At 34.1% G+C, this 20,076-nt stretch overlaps 1 protein-coding gene across 2 annotated transcripts; it reads left to right on the top strand.

Annotated features, from left to right (window-relative positions):
• The first annotated feature begins 2,920 nt into the window (after positions 1-2,920).
• Positions 2,921-11,649, top strand: LOC108987763 (exonuclease mut-7 homolog). Of its 2 annotated transcripts, none has more exons than XM_018960767.2 (11): positions 2,921-3,058; positions 4,415-4,584; positions 5,589-6,270; positions 6,456-6,540; positions 6,778-6,865; positions 7,185-7,369; positions 8,629-8,761; positions 9,173-9,309; positions 9,515-9,589; positions 10,936-11,055; positions 11,247-11,649. In XM_018960767.2, the coding sequence occupies exons 1-11, from the start codon at positions 2,940-2,942 to the stop codon at positions 11,343-11,345; spliced, it is 1,893 nt and encodes a 630-aa protein (XP_018816312.1). In that variant the 5' UTR covers positions 2,921-2,939; the 3' UTR covers positions 11,346-11,649. The 2 variants fall into 2 exon arrangements, with proteins under 2 accessions (XP_018816312.1, XP_018816313.1); XM_018960768.2 differs by lacking the exon at positions 2,921-3,058 and adding an exon at positions 3,135-3,297.
• The last annotated feature ends 8,427 nt before the right edge of the window (positions 11,650-20,076 follow it).

The following is a 20,076-nucleotide window of genomic DNA, read 5'->3' as shown; positions in this document are numbered from 1 at the left end:
AAGATTTTTGCAGCTCTGTAGACGTAGACAATTTGCCAAACTACGTATATTGTGCGTCTTGTTCTTGATTGTGCTGATTTTATTTTATTTGCCATCATTGGTGTGTGTTTTGCACAATATTTTACAACAATAACCAATATCCAAGTTCTGTGAATCTCTGTCCTCCGACTCCAAGTCTTCCTCAATTAATTCGACATCCTCTCCTTCCTCAGTTCGTTCAGAATAAGGGGCATGGTATTTGAGCATGTGGTAAATGGAAGCTTGCAAGAAAAACTCTATGGCACAGAAAGGGAATGGCCTGTGCTTTCGTGTAGAAGACACATGAAAATAGCCTTCCAGCTTGCGCAAGCACTACAATATTTGCATGACCAATGTGCCCCCCAGATCGTACACGACGAAATCAAGGCTTTAAACATCATATTGGACGAGCACCTCAATTGCAAGCTGTGTAATTTTGGGTTTGCAAAGATGGGGTTTTCTTCGACCGTGCTACCAACTTCACTACCTGAAAACGAGAATAGCCTAAAAAAAGATGATGTTTACAGCTTCATGGTCATCCTCTGGAACCGGTCATGGGGATGGAGGCCTTCTGCTCGGAAAGGGGGCAACTCTTGACATCCAAGTCAAACCCTTACTAAAGGACATCCGCACGTTGGGAGCTTCGGAGCTAGCAGAAATGGTGGATCTACGTCTGGTCGAGGACTATAAATGGGAAGAATCCAAGACCATGCTTTCCATGTGATAGTTTGCTTTCCATCTCGGCTTTTTGCCTTGGTCAGTCGCCGGTACTTAGGCCTTCTACCACATTCATCTTAAAAAGTCTTCGAGAGAATATATCTTCTATCTGCGGCCTATTCTCATCAGAGAAGTTGGGTTCCCTAAAGACGCGTAGACTATAGTCTATGTAAGTAAGTCCTTAATCGTTGGGGATGATCGAACATATCGGGGATTGACTGTATATAGACAGTATATAGAAGAATTGCGTTTCTATATAATTTTAGGTGCTAATGCCACGTCACCTGGGGTGCACAAGTCGTGCACCAAATAGACTGTATATAGAAGAATTGCGTTTCAGGTGCAATTAGATTTTCTGCCATAAAATTCAGAAGGTTAGATATAATCTATTGTGCACAAAATTCATGTACTCTTTTTGAAAAAAATTAAGATTTATTATTAAAAAATTAATTTTTTTATATAATTTTTGTATTTACTCAATTTTTTTTAAATCTCAAAATACAAATAATATTAAAAAATAATATTATAATAATATTTTATTCAACTTTCATCTCATTTTATTTGTGTAATCAAACGATGATTTTTGTACTTACAATTTTTACTTATATAAAAATATGTGCTGATGTGTCAACTATTGATATATTGATGATTATGAAATCTAAAACTCAAAATTTGAACTTAAAACTGATAAAATAAGTTTTTTACGTAAAATTGTAAGTAAAATTATACATAATAAAACACTAATGAAAGAAATAAAATATACCAGGCCCATAGTGTTTTCTAGGCCCAACCCAAGGTGGGAGGACTCATTAGGAGGGAAGAATAAGAAGAGAGAGGGAATGGATAGAAGGCTGAGAAAAGTGTCAGGAGGAAAAGAGGAGAGTGAACATAAATGAAAAGTATGAAGATGGGGCAGAAGGGATAGGGGGGAGCTAGACGACTCCAAGGACTTTTGGCCAAGCTTCTGCAGGGGGACTTCGACTTCTATAAGGGCTTCTTCAACTTGGTGATAGGAGCTCTAACAATGATGTCTCCATCAGAAAACAGACATTCGATATCTATTGTATATTGAGGATGAGAGTTTATGAGAGACTGTAAAACAAACATATTATAGTGGACTCTTTCCCCTCCTTGAATCTCGTGGATGTAGTAGACCTAATATCGAACCATGTAAATTTGTGTGTTTTCCTTTATTTATTTTTTCTGTATTTATTTTCCTTTGACTGCTATGGATGTATGCACCTACACCATACAGCCGCAACCAGCACCAAACCACTGCAAGGGGCTCCATACCACACCGATCGAGACCCTGATCGCCATAGCAGGCTGGGAATGACTCGTTCTCCCATTTATGTCTGCGTTACTTTTTTAATGATAAAAATTTGTGGGATGGGTAGGTGTTAGGTGTATCAGAAAATAGGTTTGTTTTTGTAATTGAAAATATGAAGATAAGTATAGAAATATGAAAAATTCTACTTATTGTTTCTTACACAAAGTATCAACATGTGATTTGTTATTATTCGAAAAATTATACTTATCATCTTCAAACCACACACTACACATAAATTTTTATTTTTTTTTCTCTTACCAAATGTGTGATCTATGGATGAAGAGTAGAAAAATGAATAATACAACCAAAACAATTTAAAAAATAAAAAAAATAAAAACGTGTAGTGTGTGGATATGATGAGTAGCAAAATTTTTTTACCTTTTTTTCTAAGGGAAAGTTTCGTTATTCATTCATCAAATAAACTTACATCAATAACTGGATATATTATGAGATGTTCTCATATGAAAAATGACATCATAAACTAAAATAATTTATTTGAAACTCTAATAAATTTTGAAATATGTGACGACCTTGTGAAAATAATACACTTGTCTCTTTTTAACCATAAATGTCAATTCTGAAAAATCTGATAGTAATGAGTTAAGTGATCTAGTGCGTATATCGAGAATAGCTGCCGTAAAGAATTGTGAGTGAAGACTGCACGTAGATGTGAGTGGCTCGTGAGGATATTAAAAATAAAAAATCACATATTGAATAATGATACAGAGAATAATAAATAAGATTTCTCTAATACTGAATGGACAGAATACAAACGAATTAAAAATACTATATTTTTGAAAAAAATAGAGCTTAAAAGCGTGGTTTTGGTGCTTATCTACTCCAACCCGAGCCAATCGGGACCAAAAAGTCGGAAATGACCATCCGTTGCCCTCTGCAGATCTCCCCGCGCACGTTAGCCGCAACCGCAGCTATGCACAGAGGTTTATGGAGAGAGAAAGAGAGAAGCAATTTCTCCCTTTCTGGAAAGATCCGGTGGGCCCGCGCGCATCTTAGCATTTCCTTTTCTTATTGATATCACTCCCTTTTATTTTTCTTTTTTCCTTTGTAAATTGAGAGTTTTCGCTCCGTTAATGAATTCATATATATATTCAAATTCAAACATATTAACACATAAAGTCAAATTCAAACAGTAATTGCAGCACAGAGTGTGAGAGAGAGAGAGAGAGAGGGGGAGAGATTCAGAAACTTTAGAATTTCATTGAATCATTTCGGTATGTTTCCCTGTGTCTACTTTGTTTTTTGTTTGGTTGTTAAGAAAAATTTGCGAAACGAAAAGCTGGCTGTGAAATGTCTTTATCCCAGTCTTTCTGTTCGTACAAATTAGTTTTGCATTCTACAAGCCTGAGAATCTCAACTCGACGCTTTTAAGCCTTAACATTTTCCTTCCTTCCTTCCTTTCCATTCGATTCCGTTGTTTGGTTGCTGAGAAAACCGAGGGAAGGAAAGGATATTTTGGTTGAGTTTTGTAGGATGAGGAACTAAGGAACCAAGCTAGATAATTGCATTGCAGCGAGCGGAGGGTTATTATTTGTTTTGATTTTTTCGCTCTGAAGTTTTCCTCACGTTTTCTCAGGAACCAAACAGGCTAAAAAGCGTGTAAATTTGTATTGAAAAAGCTTGAGATAATTTTTCCTGAAATGCTCGATGAGCGCTTCGTAGTGGGATTGACCTTTATTCTCATTATTATCTGTTTTGTGCCACGTCTCTGCCATTTGCTAATGCATGTGCTTACTGTTTTAGTTTATTGTGGGCCGTGGATGATTGTGATGTTAAGTTTTTTTTATTAGTTTATTTAGTTTAAAGTTACGTTCATGTATTTTGGTCCAATTGTTGCTTTACTTTCTAGCCTGAATCGGAAGAGTATAGAATTGAGTTGGGAGAAATTAAATCCAGCACTAGCATTGCTCACCTGTCTAACGTATTTATATTAAAAAGGGCGGCTCAAACAAAAAAATCAGTAATTGAGAATTCAAATGCTCACATGCTAAGAATTAACCCCATCCACCAGGTTCTGGAGCTATCTGCATATAGATTTCTGTTTCACCTATTATAGATTCGAGTTTCTTCTGCCTTATTGTAAAAGCAACTTATCTTTCCCAATGGAACTTTCATTTTGTGTCTCATTGATAGTATTTGAGTTGTATTTCTTCCTAGGCTTTGAAGACCCGTTTTTAAGATTGGACTGGATTTGTTTACTTTCTTTAAATGATCTGGAGGACAGTTAGTTGTTGCATAACTTGTGTGCAGTTGGTGTACTGGATTTATGGCACCGAATTAATTTTATAATTGATATGGATATTTCAAGTTAATTTTTAATTCTGTTTGTAGGATCGTTACTGATTTTTCTGGCATGGGCTTGGTGGAAAGACCTACAGACCTACACAACAAAAAAGACAAAACTGACCAAACAGGGACTATAGTGGTTCATGCCTTTTCAGATCTAACCTACATTTCTCCGGTGGTATTCTTATACCTCCTGAAAGAATGTTACATTCATGGTATGGTGTATCTTCCAATCATCACTTGTTTCATTAGATAGCGTCTCACCTCAACAGCTCATTTGGGTGGGTGGGATAAAATAGAAAGGGAATGATGGGAGCGGAGCCTTTATCTTGTTTTGAGAGAGATCTTTTAAGAAAGGAATTTTTTTCCCTTCATCATTTTTACCGCTCTCTTGAAAAACACAAAAGAAAGAGGACCTGGTTGTGAAATCACAATTTTTTCCCTTTCTTTCCCTTCCTTTATAAAGTCCAAATTGACCAGGGGAACACCCCAGTCATTTCTATTCCATTCCAGTCCATTTTAACTCATTATTTCTTCTCCATTCATTCCTTTATAAATTCCCTAACACACCATGACTTTCGGTTCTCAAGCTAGTATATTGATTTACTACAATACGGTCAGTTACTTGTTGGATCACTGCCAATGTCATCCTGCTTGGATACTGGTTGTCATAAAGTTGGATCTAATGGAAAGGTTTTGAGTATTTTGTTATCCTACAATCTATAATTACAGCAGTGAGGTGTAGTCAGATCTTAGGTTTATTATTGGACATAATAATTCATCCAGCAATGCTACTCTTATTATAAATTTATCTTCCTTAGTCACACCCACTTATGTGACAGATATTAAGTAGTTTCCAATATCAAGCACTTAAATATAAGTTTCTGATAAAGATATAAAGAGTCACATCAACCGATGTAACTGAGGATGACAAAACGAAAAATAAAGAATAGCATTTCTATCTTTCACTAGATGTTTAAATTGGCCTCACTGGAGCTTGGAGGCTGGATGTTAACAAATTACTTTAGTATTGTCCAGATCTTACTGATTTTCCCATTATTTCTAGGATAAATAGCTGTACATTGTAAATTAATCACTCTGGGACATTATTTAGCTGGTCCTTTAGTGCATCTACTTTGACCACTTTTTGCGAACTTTGTTAGTATTTAATTTCATGCTTCCTTTCACATGTTTGCTTCTCACTGAACTCATTTCGTAGGCACATGTAAGGCAACTATGAAGTTCCGAGCTCTTCAACAACAAGTTTATCAAGTGCTTCATAACAATCCCCAACCTGGCCCAGCTACATTTGTCATTCAATGTCTATATATCTTGCCCATATTTGGATTATATTGTGAAGGCTTCAGTCATTTAATAGTATCTGCCCTACGGCGTTACCTAAAATTAGGACTTAACCCCACAGATGCCTTGGAAGCAAAAGACCTAGCTGCTCAGTTATTTCTTGATATTGTAGGGGGCTTTGTGAATCATGATGAGAGGATTGTTGTGAAGATAGTTGAAGTTTTTGATATCAAATTGGATAATGTTGAGAAAGCCATTTGCCAACTAAAGGAAAGGACTGATAGTAGCTGTGATGCAGCAAAAACATTCGTTGAGCATTACGTTTTTGAATTGATAGAATCCCAGTCATACATGACAGCTGTATCTCTATTAGAGCAATTTTCCATCCGCCAATCCGGAAAATCTTTTCTCTTTAGTATGATACAGAACAAAGAATTTAAAGCAGCTGACAAGTGGGCAATATTTATGGGTAAGCAAATGTTATGTGTACTTGTTCAGGAATACATTGACAGGAACTTGCTGAAGCACGCATATGATATTATAAAGAGAAACAATCTGCAGCAAGAGTTTCCAGATGTTTATCACAAGTGTAAAGAAAGGTATTTTGAATGATTTGCATTCCGGGGCCATGCCTAACTTTATTTATCATCAATAGAAATTCTTGTTTACTGATAAAAAAAAATGATTTGCATTCCTCATAATCCATATATTCCAACACTCTCCTCCCCAAGGATATGAACAATCTTATATATATGCACAATCTTATATACCACCAACATTACAGCTCACTAAAAAAGCTAGCAGAAAAAGGATGTTGGGATGTTGCAGAGGCAAAGACAAATGATGATAGACAACTTCTTGAATATTTGGTCAGTAGCTTTTGGCATGAGTAATTGTCGCAGTTACATGTATATCATTTACTTGCTTTTGGATGAGAACTGTGTCAAAACTTTACCTGGAAGAAAGTTGTGAGATGGATAATAATCCTACAATTATTGTTTGGAGCAATAGTTACATTTTCTTTGTTTTTTATCTAAAATACTTCTCTTCTTTTCTGAAGGGGCTAATTTCTTAGATTTTGCACACTAATTCTATTACGTTTTAAGGTTTATTTGGCTATGGAAGCTGGTTACTCTGAGAAGGTCGATGAGCTATGTGATCGATACTCCCTTAAAGGTTTTCTGGATGTCAAAGGTATCTCTGACAGTCAAGTTTATTAAATAGATTTTTCATCCTAGTACTCAACCTTTTGCTCTTTATAATATGGCTTACTTACATTTGCGTATTGATAGGACCATCCACTATTTCTTGAAGCTCAATCTCTCCCCCTAACTATAAATTTATATGTAGAAATGATAGGCATCCCATGAAGAAAAAATTCTGAGGCCATTTATATTGTGTAGAGAAGTTGTTATACTTGGCGTTCAGTTATCAATTCTAAATTATTACTTGTAAATTTGTTGTTGAATTTACACAAAAATATCCTTATATATCACTATTTGATGTTATATAGTGCCAGAGGCAAGTCATCTACACAGTCGCTATCTTCATCTTAATGAATTGGTTGTGGAAGATATCATTTGGGTTGATAATGTTGATGGTTTGCAAAATGCAACATGCCATATTGAGGGGTGTAAAGTCGTGGGTGTTGATTGTGAATGGAAGCCCAATTATGAAAAAGGCAGCAAACCAAACAAGGTAATCGGATTGATCTACCATTTTTCTTGATAGCTCTCTCTCTCTTGGTTTTTTTTCCTGGATAAGTATCTCTCTGGATTTCTGTACTGGATCCTTACTAGATAGATGCTCTCTTATTACTGGATCCTGAGTATATGCACTTCCTGGTTGGCATACTAAGGCTGCGTTTGGATGCTGAGATGATCTTAGATAGTTTATTAGTGAATATGTTGAGATATGTGTTTAAATGTATGAAGTAGGTTGAGATGAGTTTAACTTTTTATGGGAAGTTGAAAAAGTAGTGGGTCCTATCTATGATTGATTTGAGATTGGTTGAGATGAGTTTGTGTTCCAAATATAGCCTAAATATGGACCTTAAGGGCTTGTTTGGGAAGTGAGTTGATCTCATCTCAAAATTTCTCATAATTTCATTCCCAAATATAACTCAAATACAAACACTTTCCAATTTCAAATATTCAAAATTTTCCTCTAATCATTACCTAATCATTACAACTTTCCCAAACTTCCAAACAAAACACAAAAAACAATACTATTTTTTCAAGTTTCAAAACAAAAATAATGTTAAAAATTATATTCTAATGATATTTCAACTTTTTAATATTTTTATTCAACTTTTCTCTCTCCTTTCCCAAAACTCAATAAAACATCTTAATTCAAACCATTTCATTACTATTCACAGAATTCTCATCTCATCTCACTTCCCAAACGACTACAAGTGGTTCCTTTTTTTTTTCTTTGCTCAACTTGGATTAGAAAAATTCTCTTCTGGATCTTGGAATGTTTTGTGGGCTTTATCTATGGTTGGCTTATGGCAGAAGACTGCTTTTTCTTTTGTTATAGTCTAAATTTACATATTACTTCACCAAGTACTCTGCTATTAAGCAGAAACCCAGTTCAAATTTCAATAATATGATCTCCTCCATGTGCATATAATGCAACGGAAGGTAGAAACTCAAGGACAAGGTGTAGCTGGAAATTCTTGCTCCCATTAGACCATTTGAATCTATATGCCAATGGAGTTGGAAATATCTTCTTAATTCTTTGTGGAGCAATACTTTTTTATCACAAGAAAGACCTTGTGTGCTGGGATGTATATACTAGCATGGCACATCTATCAGTATCATCTGCAATCTGATGAATGATTATTATGTCTGTTGCTAGCAATATTTTGTTTCTTTGCCATTATGATATCTGGATAATGCCTTCTATTTTAGTTCTGTATTTTTCCCTTCTAACAGTAGCTTTGTTCCATGTCTCAGGTTTCTATCATGCAGATTGCATCTGAAAAGATGGTTTTTATCTTTGATCTGATAAAGTTATTCGAAGACGTGCCTGACATTTTAGACAACTGTCTGGCCTGCATTTTGCAGTCTCCTAGAATTCTAAAACTTGGTATGAGAAATCTAAATGCATAAGTTAGGGTTCAATGACTTGTGAAGCTTTATACAAATCTGTCTACAAAAGTTCTCTACCTGACTTCTGAAATCTTGTATAATATGTTAAAAAAGAATTCTCTATGTGGAGGGACAGAAGAACCCTTGCATTCCCTGTGATCTTTTGTATTTATTTCAATCGACCATGTAAACAGCTGCTAGGAAAGTTTCATCAAACTTTTTTTTTTTTTGATAAGTAGTTTCATCAAACTATTGAAGTGGAAATAATTAGGTGATAGTTTTTTCTTTCAGATGTGGATGTAGACCTCTTTATGTTTGTAATGCTGATGAGAGTGTTGGAAATTTCATTACTACAAAAATCTTGGGCTTATTTTGTAATGTTGATGGGGGTGTTGATAATGTTGTGTAGGATATAACTTTCAATGTGATATAAAGCAGCTGGCCCATTCATATGGAGATCTGGAGTGTTTCAAGCAATATGAAATGTTACTGGACGTCCAGAATGTGTTTAAGGAACCTCAAGGTGGTCTCTCTGGGCTTGCAAAGGTAAATTAAGGATAGATTTATTTGAGCTCCTACTGTTATCTCTTGTATATTATATTATATGTTATCTAAACTGCTGTTTACTTCTCTCTCTCTCTCTCTCTCTCTCTCTCTCTCTCTCTCTCTCTCTCTCGGTTTGCTGTTGCAATACATCCAAATAAGTACCTAATCATTTGACATAACTTCTTGGTGATTATTACTATACTAGAAAATATTGGGGGCTGGTTTGAACAAGACAAGACGGAATAGCAACTGGGAGCAACGACCTTTGACACAGAATCAGGTAAATTCATTTGTTCCTTTATCACAATGTAACTTCCTCAAACTGCATGAGGAAGAAGAATAAGAAAGATAATTACAGAAGCCTACTCCGATTAAGGGAAATGAAGAAGTTCTCCTTTCCCATCCAATTACCGTGGATTCATGTTTGCAGTCCAACATCTGATTATATCTGAGAAAGTATTAACTTACAAGTTATTTTGATGATAAATTATGAGCATCATTTAATTGCATTATTAAGAGCTCTTTTATATCTAGTATGGTGTGGATAGTAAACATAGATGACTGCTTGTCATTTGAGAACTTATTGAAGCCAACTTATATTTACACACTGGAATATTTCATAATAGTTGCGTACAAAAGATTTTTCACATATCCTTCTAATGTAAATCATTTGTTAGAATTATTTGAACCTAAGATTTTTGTTAGTTTCTGAGATTGGGAACATGGGAAACTGGGTTTCTGGTGTGCATTTGCTTTTTTTGTTAATCAAATACACATCACTCTAAATTACCAGGGGTTTTTACTTTACACCCCAAATTACTAAAACTGGCACTGCATTGAATCCTCCAACTACCAAGACTATCAAATAGCACTCTCCATCCAAATATGATAGTTAAGATGAAAAAAAAAAGCTGTGGCACTATTTTTCCATATAATTTTAACCAAATGTGTTATTTGCTAGTTCTTAGTAGTTGAAGGATTCAATGCAATGGGTCAGTTTAGTAGTTTTAGGTAAAAGTGTAATACCTATTAATTTAAGATTGAAAAGCGGCAAATAACAGCATTCATCTTCTAACTACCATAAATGGCAAATAGCACCCTCTGTTAAAATTTGACAGTCAACGGTCACATTTGGTGATTTTGAATGGAAGGTGCTATTTGCATGTATGTGTTGATTTTGGTAGTTTAGGATGCAGAGTAAAAAACATGTGATAGTTTAGGGGGAGCAAACCGTAGAGTTCTACTGCTTATAAACACCACTTGATGTAGGAACCCATTACAGTTATAAAAAATAGAAGACCAATACTTTGTTATCTTAGTTGATGTGTAAGGCTTTCACATCAGTAGAGTGTTGAGTGTGTCAATCAATTGGTTTGCAAATAGATTTTTTCCGAAATGTATTCAACCCCTTTTTAAGAGGAGAGGGACGTGGTGTGCTCTTAAATCTTATTGTGACATTGGCATGTGGTCTTCTGAACTTAAGAGATGATTTTTTGGTAGAGTTATGAATATGTTATCTCTTTGTTGATTTGATCATGATTGACATTTAAGATCTAAAATCATTTATACTTGGTCTTAAATTCATTGATTTATCTCATCAAAACTGAAACAATACCTTGGATGCAGCTAGAATACGCTGCTCTGGATGCTGCTGTACTTGTTCACATATTCCTCAATGTTCAAAGTCATTCTCAGCCTGCTACTGTCAGTGAGGGGCATGAGAAAATTGAGTGGAAATCCCACATTGTAAGTGGAAATCCCAAGTTGTGTTTGTCTGGATTATTTTTCTACAGGTCAGAACACGGGTAGCCAGTACAGTCATGCGAGTGTGAGGATACACACTGTAGCCGCCTTTAGTGCAGCGTAGAATAGTTGTATGCATGTATTAATTTTTCTGTCTAAACCTTTTTTCTTCGATGTGTTGGGACTAATGACAGGTTTCGCGTATGGATAATGTCAAGAAGTCCAAAAAAGGAGTTAGAAGTAAAAAGCAGTCTAGAGAATCTCAGACCGACCAGCATTGTCAATCAAGTTAGTGCCATGTTACAGACTTTCATGCTCACTGCTTTAGACCTTTGTCATCTGTAAGTATTTTGAAACTGCTAGTTTGAAACAGACAGAAACTGTTGCTGAATATATTCTGCATGTTTGTAAGGAGTAAAAATCTGTTGTTGAAAATGATGCGTCTAGTCCACAAACAAGTAAAATAGGTGCACAGAGCGGTGAGTGTCTGCTGCACAATAATAATTGAAGCAGCAGCACCAACAATTCCCGTCGAAGCTGGGGGGACTACTTTCCAGTTTCCATAGAAACAAACATAACCCAGAAAAAATTTATCTATGATTCTGTTTGACTATATTTGTTTTAGAGGATGCGGCGATATTCGCACTGCTTGACACTGTTTGAGTTTGATAGGTACGGAATGTGGAGTATGGATGATGAAGTACTCTCATATTGTCACGAGAAAATTATTTATATAAGCACTAATTATGAAATTCAGAAAGAAAACGGTAATTTATAATGAGAATGAGGGTATTAGGGGTACTTAAATGTCAGTCTCAAGGCAGTATCCCTTTACTTGTCCAAAGATTAGATCCTACTTTCAGGTTTTCTCTCTTTTAAAGTTAGCAGTGTACCCAAGAAAAGTAATAAACAAAGAGAATATAACCCAGCGAATTTAAGGCGATTCAGGAAGTTTATCTATATCACAGCACAGGGCAGCAAGGATAATACCTTTTTTAAACCCTCTAGACCTTAGAGTTTAGACTAGTATTAGCCTATTTGGAACATTAATATCATTATTTCAACATTTCTTTGATGCATTTTGGGAATAACATAAAGCCTTTTAACTCCTAATGGTTGACTCAAGTGATAAGAGTCTCGGTGATATGCTCTCTTTAGGTTTAAAATTCGAGTCTTTGGGTGCTAATAATTTCTAAAAGTCATAGGACCGAGGGAAATTTCTCCTTGAGTTACCTTATGTGCACTTATGAGAAATTCTTTATTGAGAGCTTGTGAACCTCTTAATTAGTCGGTACTCTGTTCTTTACAAATAATAACAATAAAAAAGAATCCAATGTAAAGCCTACTTGACAAATGCTTTATCTATAGTCAAGAAACATACCCTATTGAAACTTAATTTTTGTTTTTTACAATAAAAGGATAGGAGTAGGGGTGAGCTCCGACTCCTACTTCGATTCTAACTTGTGTAGGCTCCGATCCGACTCTGACACCGACTTGCAGAGTCAGATTTGGGCTTTTAGTTTTGGATTGTTTTTTAGCTTCATATTTAGCCAATTTTAAAAAAGAATTTTGTGGCCTTTCAAATTTTTTATTTTTCCAAAAAATTTAAAACTAAAACTAAAACTAAATCATTTACTGCTAATTTACTTCTATGCTAATATCTAACTTATTTTTATACTAGACTTATACTATAGTGTCTAATTACATGTTAATATACATTAGTATTACATGTTATTATACTAATGTTTAACTTATTTCTAACTTAATTATATACTAGACTTTTTAGTGTCTAATTACATGTTATTATACTTTAGTAAATTAGGATATGTGTTATTAATTTATTGTACTAGACTTATTTAAATACTACTGTTTAATTTATTTCTATACTTGATTATGCTTGGTAGTAATACTACAATATTTACATATACTAAACTATCATTAGTTTATTTATATTATAGTATAATTATGTTATTTTATAATAATTAGCTCATACTAGTATATTATTGAATTTAACTATATAAGTTCTAGTTATATAATTGTATAACTATACTAGTATATATGATAAATATATAGATAAATACATATTTTTATAACATATGTACAATATCAGAGTTGGATTTAGAGTTGGAGTCGGAGTTGGAGGGCAAAGTTGGAGTCGGATTGGAGTCCAAGTGTCCAGTGATACCTCCGACTCTGACTGAAAAATTAAAAAAAAAAATATTCGACTCCGACTGACAAAACAGAATAAGATTTTTGAATTTCTGCTCAACCCTGGATAGGAGACAACCGAAAGTTGGATTGTAACGTTACAATCTAATTCATAAAAGAAAAGATTTTTTTTTTTTTTTGGGGGGTGGAGTTATAGTTTGTACCATAATTTTTGTGACTGGTTTTATTATTTATGTTGATATTCATTTAAAATTGGACACATTGCTCGGACCGTTATATACCTGTGAAACTATTAGTAGACAGGTTATGCCACACCTCAAGCTAATTTATAATTTGAGTAATTTTTCAAAATATGATGAACACGTGGTATTTTGTGATAGGATAAAGAGTAAACGAATAATACATTTTTGGGCATAACCAAAAATATTGGAGAAAGAATACCGACCAATAAATTCCCCCAAAAATCTGGGACCCTGTCTCAAGTCCTTCCGCTCCATCCCCCAACAGAAAAACACCCTCCCTTCATAAAAAGGATGTGTGGTGTGTGGCAAAGGAAGAAACTTGCTTGGAGGAGATCGAAGGGATGGAGGGGCTGCGGTACAGCTCCTATGGAGTTGGCCTGAATGTAGGTCAGAACTCCGTGGGTCGGTCTCGCCGCCGCCCTTCGTTGGATCCTTCTTCATGTTCTCCGACAAAACACCGAGCTTTCAGGAGCACAAAGACCTCATCATCATCCAAGAAATGGTGGAATGATCCTGAGATGAAGAGAAGAAGGAGAGTTGCTAAATATAAGCTTTATAGCGCTGAAGGGAAGATCAAGATTTCTCTCAAGAAAGGCTTCCATTGGCTCAAGAAAAAGTGCATCGTCATGGTAAGTCGGTTATGATAAAAAAAAGACTGCAAAAATAAGAAAAAAATAGAAGAGCGAGAGAAAGAGAGAGAGAGAGAGAGTTTCTGTATTTAATTTCCCATGCAAGAATCTTTGTAATTCGTTACGTACATATATATATATATATATATATGAGAAGTTTTTTCTCTAGCTTACTGTGCTCTTCTTTTTTAACAGCCAGATCACCAATACCCATTGCATGTTATGCTCTCACTGCTTAATTTGCTTTGTTAACATTCATCCTTATAAATTTTTTTAACTAGATTTCTAATAATTTAATATTACGCATGAAAAGAATGATGAATAATATATAATTTTCTTTAATGTATTGATCTTTTGTTTCGATATCCAAAGATCATGGAAATACGTTCATAGTGGGATTCAAGAAAAAGGTTTAGGGTTATGTTTCGACCCGCTAATTTATCAACTTTTCATAAAAAGTTAAATTCATTTCAACCTATTTTATACATTTAAATATATATCTCAACTTATTTATATTCAAACATATCTCAATGAGATTCACGAAATATTATTATTCACAGATTAATTTAGATCATTTGAGGTCAACTCAATATCTAAATACAATCATGTTTAATGCATGAATGCTAGGAGTTTTCAAATCAGTGCTAGCTTCATTGGTTATAAAAAATGGTTGAATACTAACTGTGGCTACGCTTTCTTTATCATAAGAAAAATAAGTTATAAATAATCATTTTCATGCAGAAAGACAAATCATAACAAGATAGAATAATCATATTATAATTGACTGCAATAAGGAGCCATATGATCAAAGGTGTCTTAAAAAAAGGGGGTGTTCGTTAACATATTTTTTGTTTTTGTTTTAATAAATGTAGCCTTTTTGGTGCGAAGTTTGGAAGTTCTCCACTTGGTTACTACACCTGATCCAGTACTTTTCATATCTAACTTGCATAGAGATAAAGATCAACTATAATTCAGACAGATCCTCTATGATTTTTTAACCTACATATTTTCTACAATTCAAATATAGATAGAGGTATAATCGGTTCTTTTCGGTTTGGTTTTGAACATTTTTTAGAACCGAACAAGTATATATCGATTTTGAAAATTTAATAACTGATATCGGATCAATTCACCATAGAAACTGAAACTTTAGATTTTTTTGGTTTTACGAATTATTTATATTAGTAATAATATGATACATGTTTACATATACTAAACTATTAGTCTATTTATATTATAGTATAAGTACATTATTTTATAATAATTAACATATACTAGTACTATAGTATTATTGAATTTAACTATAGATTATATCAATTCTAGACCTTTTATATGGCCAAATGTGTAAAAATATATTTACAAAAAGAATATATATTATAATTTATTATGCCAAAAATGTATTTATTCTTGATATATGTCAAGAGTAAGTTTATATTAATAATTTAATATTAATGTTCATGTTTAAGATTAAAATTTCATGTCACATCAATTTTATGTTATAAGATTAATAGACATGAATAATAAGATTAAAATTTTATTTTATATTAATTAGCAATTTGACATATAATATATATAATATAATATACAAAACTTATATATAATATAAAAAATTATATAAAAAATATTTTATATATAATAAAAAATGTATAAATATAGAAACCCTTTCGGCTCGGTTCAAACCGATTTTTAAAATGTGAAAACCGATATCAGACCGATTTCAAATTAGTTTTTGTTTTTAGAAATCGGAACCAGACCAAACAGTTCAGCCAATCTAAATGGTTTTCCAATTTATTTTTACAGCCCTAAATACAGATAGAGTGTGCCTACCATTACGATTCACGTATTGTATCAATATCTCTCTAAAATTTGGAAAGTCTTTGAATGAGCACATTATAAAAAATTCCGATACACTCACAACACACAGTCTGAGTTGATGTTGTAAGATACTGCACTGGATCAGACCAGTAAGGTTATGGCCCCAGATCTCTTTGATCTGTTGGAGAAAGGGAAATGGATCAAAAAGAGATGGAAGAGTATTTCAAGCTTGGGCGGAGGGTTCTATTTGATTGTGTGAGTGAATATCTGGATTTGAAATTCTTGATGGAAGCTGCAAATCAGGGGCTAACTTGGTGACATAACCTGGTAGGATGGAAAAGCATGGAGATCTTGATGCTGGATGAGCTTGTGGACAAAGACATCATGAGCACTCTGCATGGGAGATGGAACGACTTTGACATAGAAGCATTCGAAGAAGGTGTGAAGATAGAGGAGCGAATATTAGATTCTTTGGTTAATGAATTGGTTTTTGGTATATTGCATTAGCATGCAATCCATATCTCGATAGGATTTAGAATAGCTCAACACGTATCACCTAATTGATGAGTCACAATGGAGTAAGATTAACTCTAAAGTGATTATATATCTAATCATAGCGAGACACAAAATCTCTAGATTTCTTAATGGTCAAAATTCTATAAATAGTATTGAGGGGTTAAAGGTTCTCACCTATAACAATAGAGTGTCTCTAACCATCGAAAAGACACGTAGGAAGTAAAGTTGTTAAGGCGATTATTCTCTCATAATCAAATTAATTCTTCATCAATAAGATATAAAAATGTAAGTCTTTAATTATTATTATGGTTTGGTCACAATCGTAAGAGTAGTGTTAATGATGTTGCAATATAGAAAGTGGGGAGATTATAGATATGGTGAGTTAAAGGTGGTTGGCCACAACCACTGCCGCTATAGCCATAAAGGTGCCGGCAGCTTTGAAAATTGGCTACTGGCACCAAGTTTCCACATTTGGCCTTCGCAGGTAAAAAATGGGATTCTTTTTACTTCCCAGTGTCCTAAAGCTATAGTGTCATCTATGGTGGTCAAGGGCTTCCCTTCTGGTAATGATACCTGTTCCTACAGTTTCCTGTCAGCCAGGCCCACATGGTCATCCGCAACAATGGCGGAACAAGAGCCGGGCTCATATCAGTGAAATGCTATAAAAATAATTCACTTGAACAGAACTTTTTTTTTTTTTTTTTATGCAAAGGTCGGTCAATGTACTTGTTATTTGTTAACAGCCACATGGCAAAGTTCATCCTCCTTTTTTTCCTTTTCGTTTTTGTCTTTTTCTTTTTTTCAATAAACGAGGCTAGTTTTAACATTCACTTTGCAGGCTTGCTGATGGGAAAGTAGTTGTGTTTGTTTGTTTATTTTCAATTGGAGTTGTAATGCTCAATGTCAACACCCCTCACATGGCGCCATGGTATGGGGCATAGGGAAAAAAAAAAAACATATCTAAGAACATATCACGTGTAATTTCCTCCACAGTTTCTCATTTTCTACCACCATGATATTTTTATATGAGTTATTTTCTCTGGTGATTCCATGAATTTCATCACCCTTTCTAGATTCTTGACTACTGAGGAGATCCAAAAAAGAAACCCAGAAAAGAAAACAGCAAGATATGAGATTATCTAATGCAGATTTTGCTGCAAGTGTGATTAGCACATCCGAACCAGTTCCAAGACATAGACAGTCCTAAGATTACCTGAGTTCTTGGGTAAGGATCTCAACCCAAATTCCTTCCCAAAAAAAGTGAACTTTCAACCCCTTTTTTTTTTGTAAATGATTGAGGTATGGAAGTGTTTTGTGAAGAATTTTATGAATCTAACTCATCTCATAAAATCAGTTCTATAATAGATGATTGCTCATTCATTATAAACATGTCCAAGACCTTATTCACATATAATATGAGATTATTCCTCAACACACTCCCTTACGTGTAGATTAGTATTTTTTTTTATTCTTGTCACAGGATAAGTAGTGTGGATCCTCATTCGTCTTGTGACAAGCTTTGATACTATGAAGAATTTCATAAACTTAACTCATCTCATAAAACTAATTATACAAGAGAGAATTGCTCATTTTTAGTCCAAGCACATATACATTGCTTCAAGTTAACTGATTTCTGGGTAAGAAATTAAGAATCTAAAACCAGAAGAGCCAGATGTCTGCTCTCAAATTCAATGCTTTTTTAATTCCAGTGATAGGGCTCGGACAAAATGCACATGATTTTTAATTGGCTGGTGCATTCTCTTTCCTACCTATGACAGTATGGCTAACACCAATATTCTTTCTTTCTTGGTTGCAGGGAAACTGAAAAGAGACCCTTGAATTCTTTATCATAGTCCGCAGATTAGTATGCTGTATATATATATTTGATGAATGAATAGTTTACCAAGCCGATTATTGTTATGATGATTGATTGTTAATTAGAGAAGAGGGTGTGTGGATGCAGACCCTCAGCCTCGTTGCTGCTGCCCTAAACTTAGGATCCTATGAAGAGAACTAAGACTCTGTGTTTCAAAGGTGTACCTTGGCCTTAGGTAAAAGTCAGGCAGAAATGGCTTTTCACCACTTTGTAAACCCTTCTGCAAAACTGGGTACTATGAATAAGAACCCCTTTCTCTTCTTTTCCTGAAATGGAATAAAAACAGTGACGAGTATTACTATAATTTTATAAATTGATATAATTTTATATAATAAAAATAACTTTACAATTTGACGAAATATCAAATCAGTTTGTAGAATTATTTTTATAAAATTTATTTATGATTCGAGTTTTTTTCTTGTAAAGGAGTGCAGCAAAAGAAAAACACTTATAGCAAATAGCTTTTAATGTTTTTTTTCCCCCAACACAACTTGTAAATGCCATTAAATGCTCTAAGAATTCAAAACTTCATCACAAGATTTTAATGGCTTTTCTCTATCTGGTTTTTTTGCACGATACACATCTTTTCAGTGCCATTATTGCAAAGAGATTCAAGCTTTGAAATTTGCATGACATTAAAGAAGCTGTACAACACTACAACTTCCGACTCAGATTTTTCTACCTTTGCTTGGGACAAAGGTGGAAGACACCGACGTCGGAATTGTAGTCAAGGCGGGTCCTACTGGAAAATGGTCGGTCTGCATTAGCCAGGGGAAGAATGGTGGGGTGGCATCAGAGAGGAACATGACCTACAAACTTGGGGGAAGGTGAACGTGCCGCCCCCTGCTGTTCTGCTATGAATTTTTTTTAAGGCTAAAATGGGACCCTTTTCCATTTCCCCACAAATACAATCAATCCCCGTTCACCTCTCTCAAGTCTCAATCTCACTACTCCTTTTCATTCTTTTTAGGTCACATTTTCCCTTATAATGGCTACGACTTGTAACAGTCTATTTCCCATATATGTCCTTCACCACCACTTATGTTCTGCTCTTTTTATTAGTTTTTATCTGTAGTAAATTGTTTTGATACTGGTATTCTCTTAATACTTTATAATTATTTTTTTACTTAACTTTTATTACTATTAAATATTATATCATTATTATTTTTTTTTTCTCATTATTGTTTATAAAATACTTGAGAATACGTCATTATCCAAACACAGTCTATCATTTTTGTGTATTTTGAAAAGTAGAGTTTTTCTTCAAATTTCGTATGATTCATCTCTAAAAATAGATAATTTTTTTGATGTCGGAAAACCTCTCCGAGACAGGGTCCTTCAAACCCACTCCAACAGAGTAAATTCCGTTCTCATACACCGCACCTTAAAAAGTTTTCACTTTTCACCAGGAAGTGTGACCCCTAGAGATTGTTTGTACCTAAGGAAATTTGAACCTTGGACCTGAGGGGAGCATACCCCCAAGCTCAAGGCCTTTACCACTTGAGCCAACCCCTAGGAATTATCTCTAAAAATAAATAATTATCTTCTGAAGATGTAATAAGCACATTTTTTTTTAACAGTCAAATTAAAAAGAAAACTTTCAAAAACTCCATCCCTTGATGAATTAAGCTGCAAGTAATTGAAAATTTAATAAAATATTATCAACATATTATTTTTTAATATTATTTTTATTTTAAAATTTAAAAAATTTATTTTATTTTATATAAAAATTTAAAAAAAATATAATAATTAGATTAACGTTTCTCTCGATCCAAGC

Source organism: Juglans regia, chromosome 8 (assembly GCF_001411555.2).
Source record: "Juglans regia cultivar Chandler chromosome 8, Walnut 2.0, whole genome shotgun sequence".
NCBI classification, from domain to species: domain Eukaryota; kingdom Viridiplantae; phylum Streptophyta; class Magnoliopsida; order Fagales; family Juglandaceae; genus Juglans; species Juglans regia.
This window is presented reverse-complemented; position numbering and strand designations above follow the sequence as displayed.

Excerpts from the sequence above, each read along its gene's own strand:
- LOC108987763 (XM_018960767.2), top strand. The coding sequence starts at position 2,940 with ATGACCATCCGTTGCCCTCTGCAGATCTCCCCGCGCACGTTAGCCGCA. Across the intron at positions 6,866-7,184 it reads AGGTTTTCTGGATGTCAAAG|TGCCAGAGGCAAGTCATCTA; the intron begins GTATCTCTGACA and ends GATGTTATATAG. Across the intron at positions 7,370-8,628 it reads AAGGCAGCAAACCAAACAAG|GTTTCTATCATGCAGATTGC; the intron begins GTAATCGGATTG and ends TCCATGTCTCAG.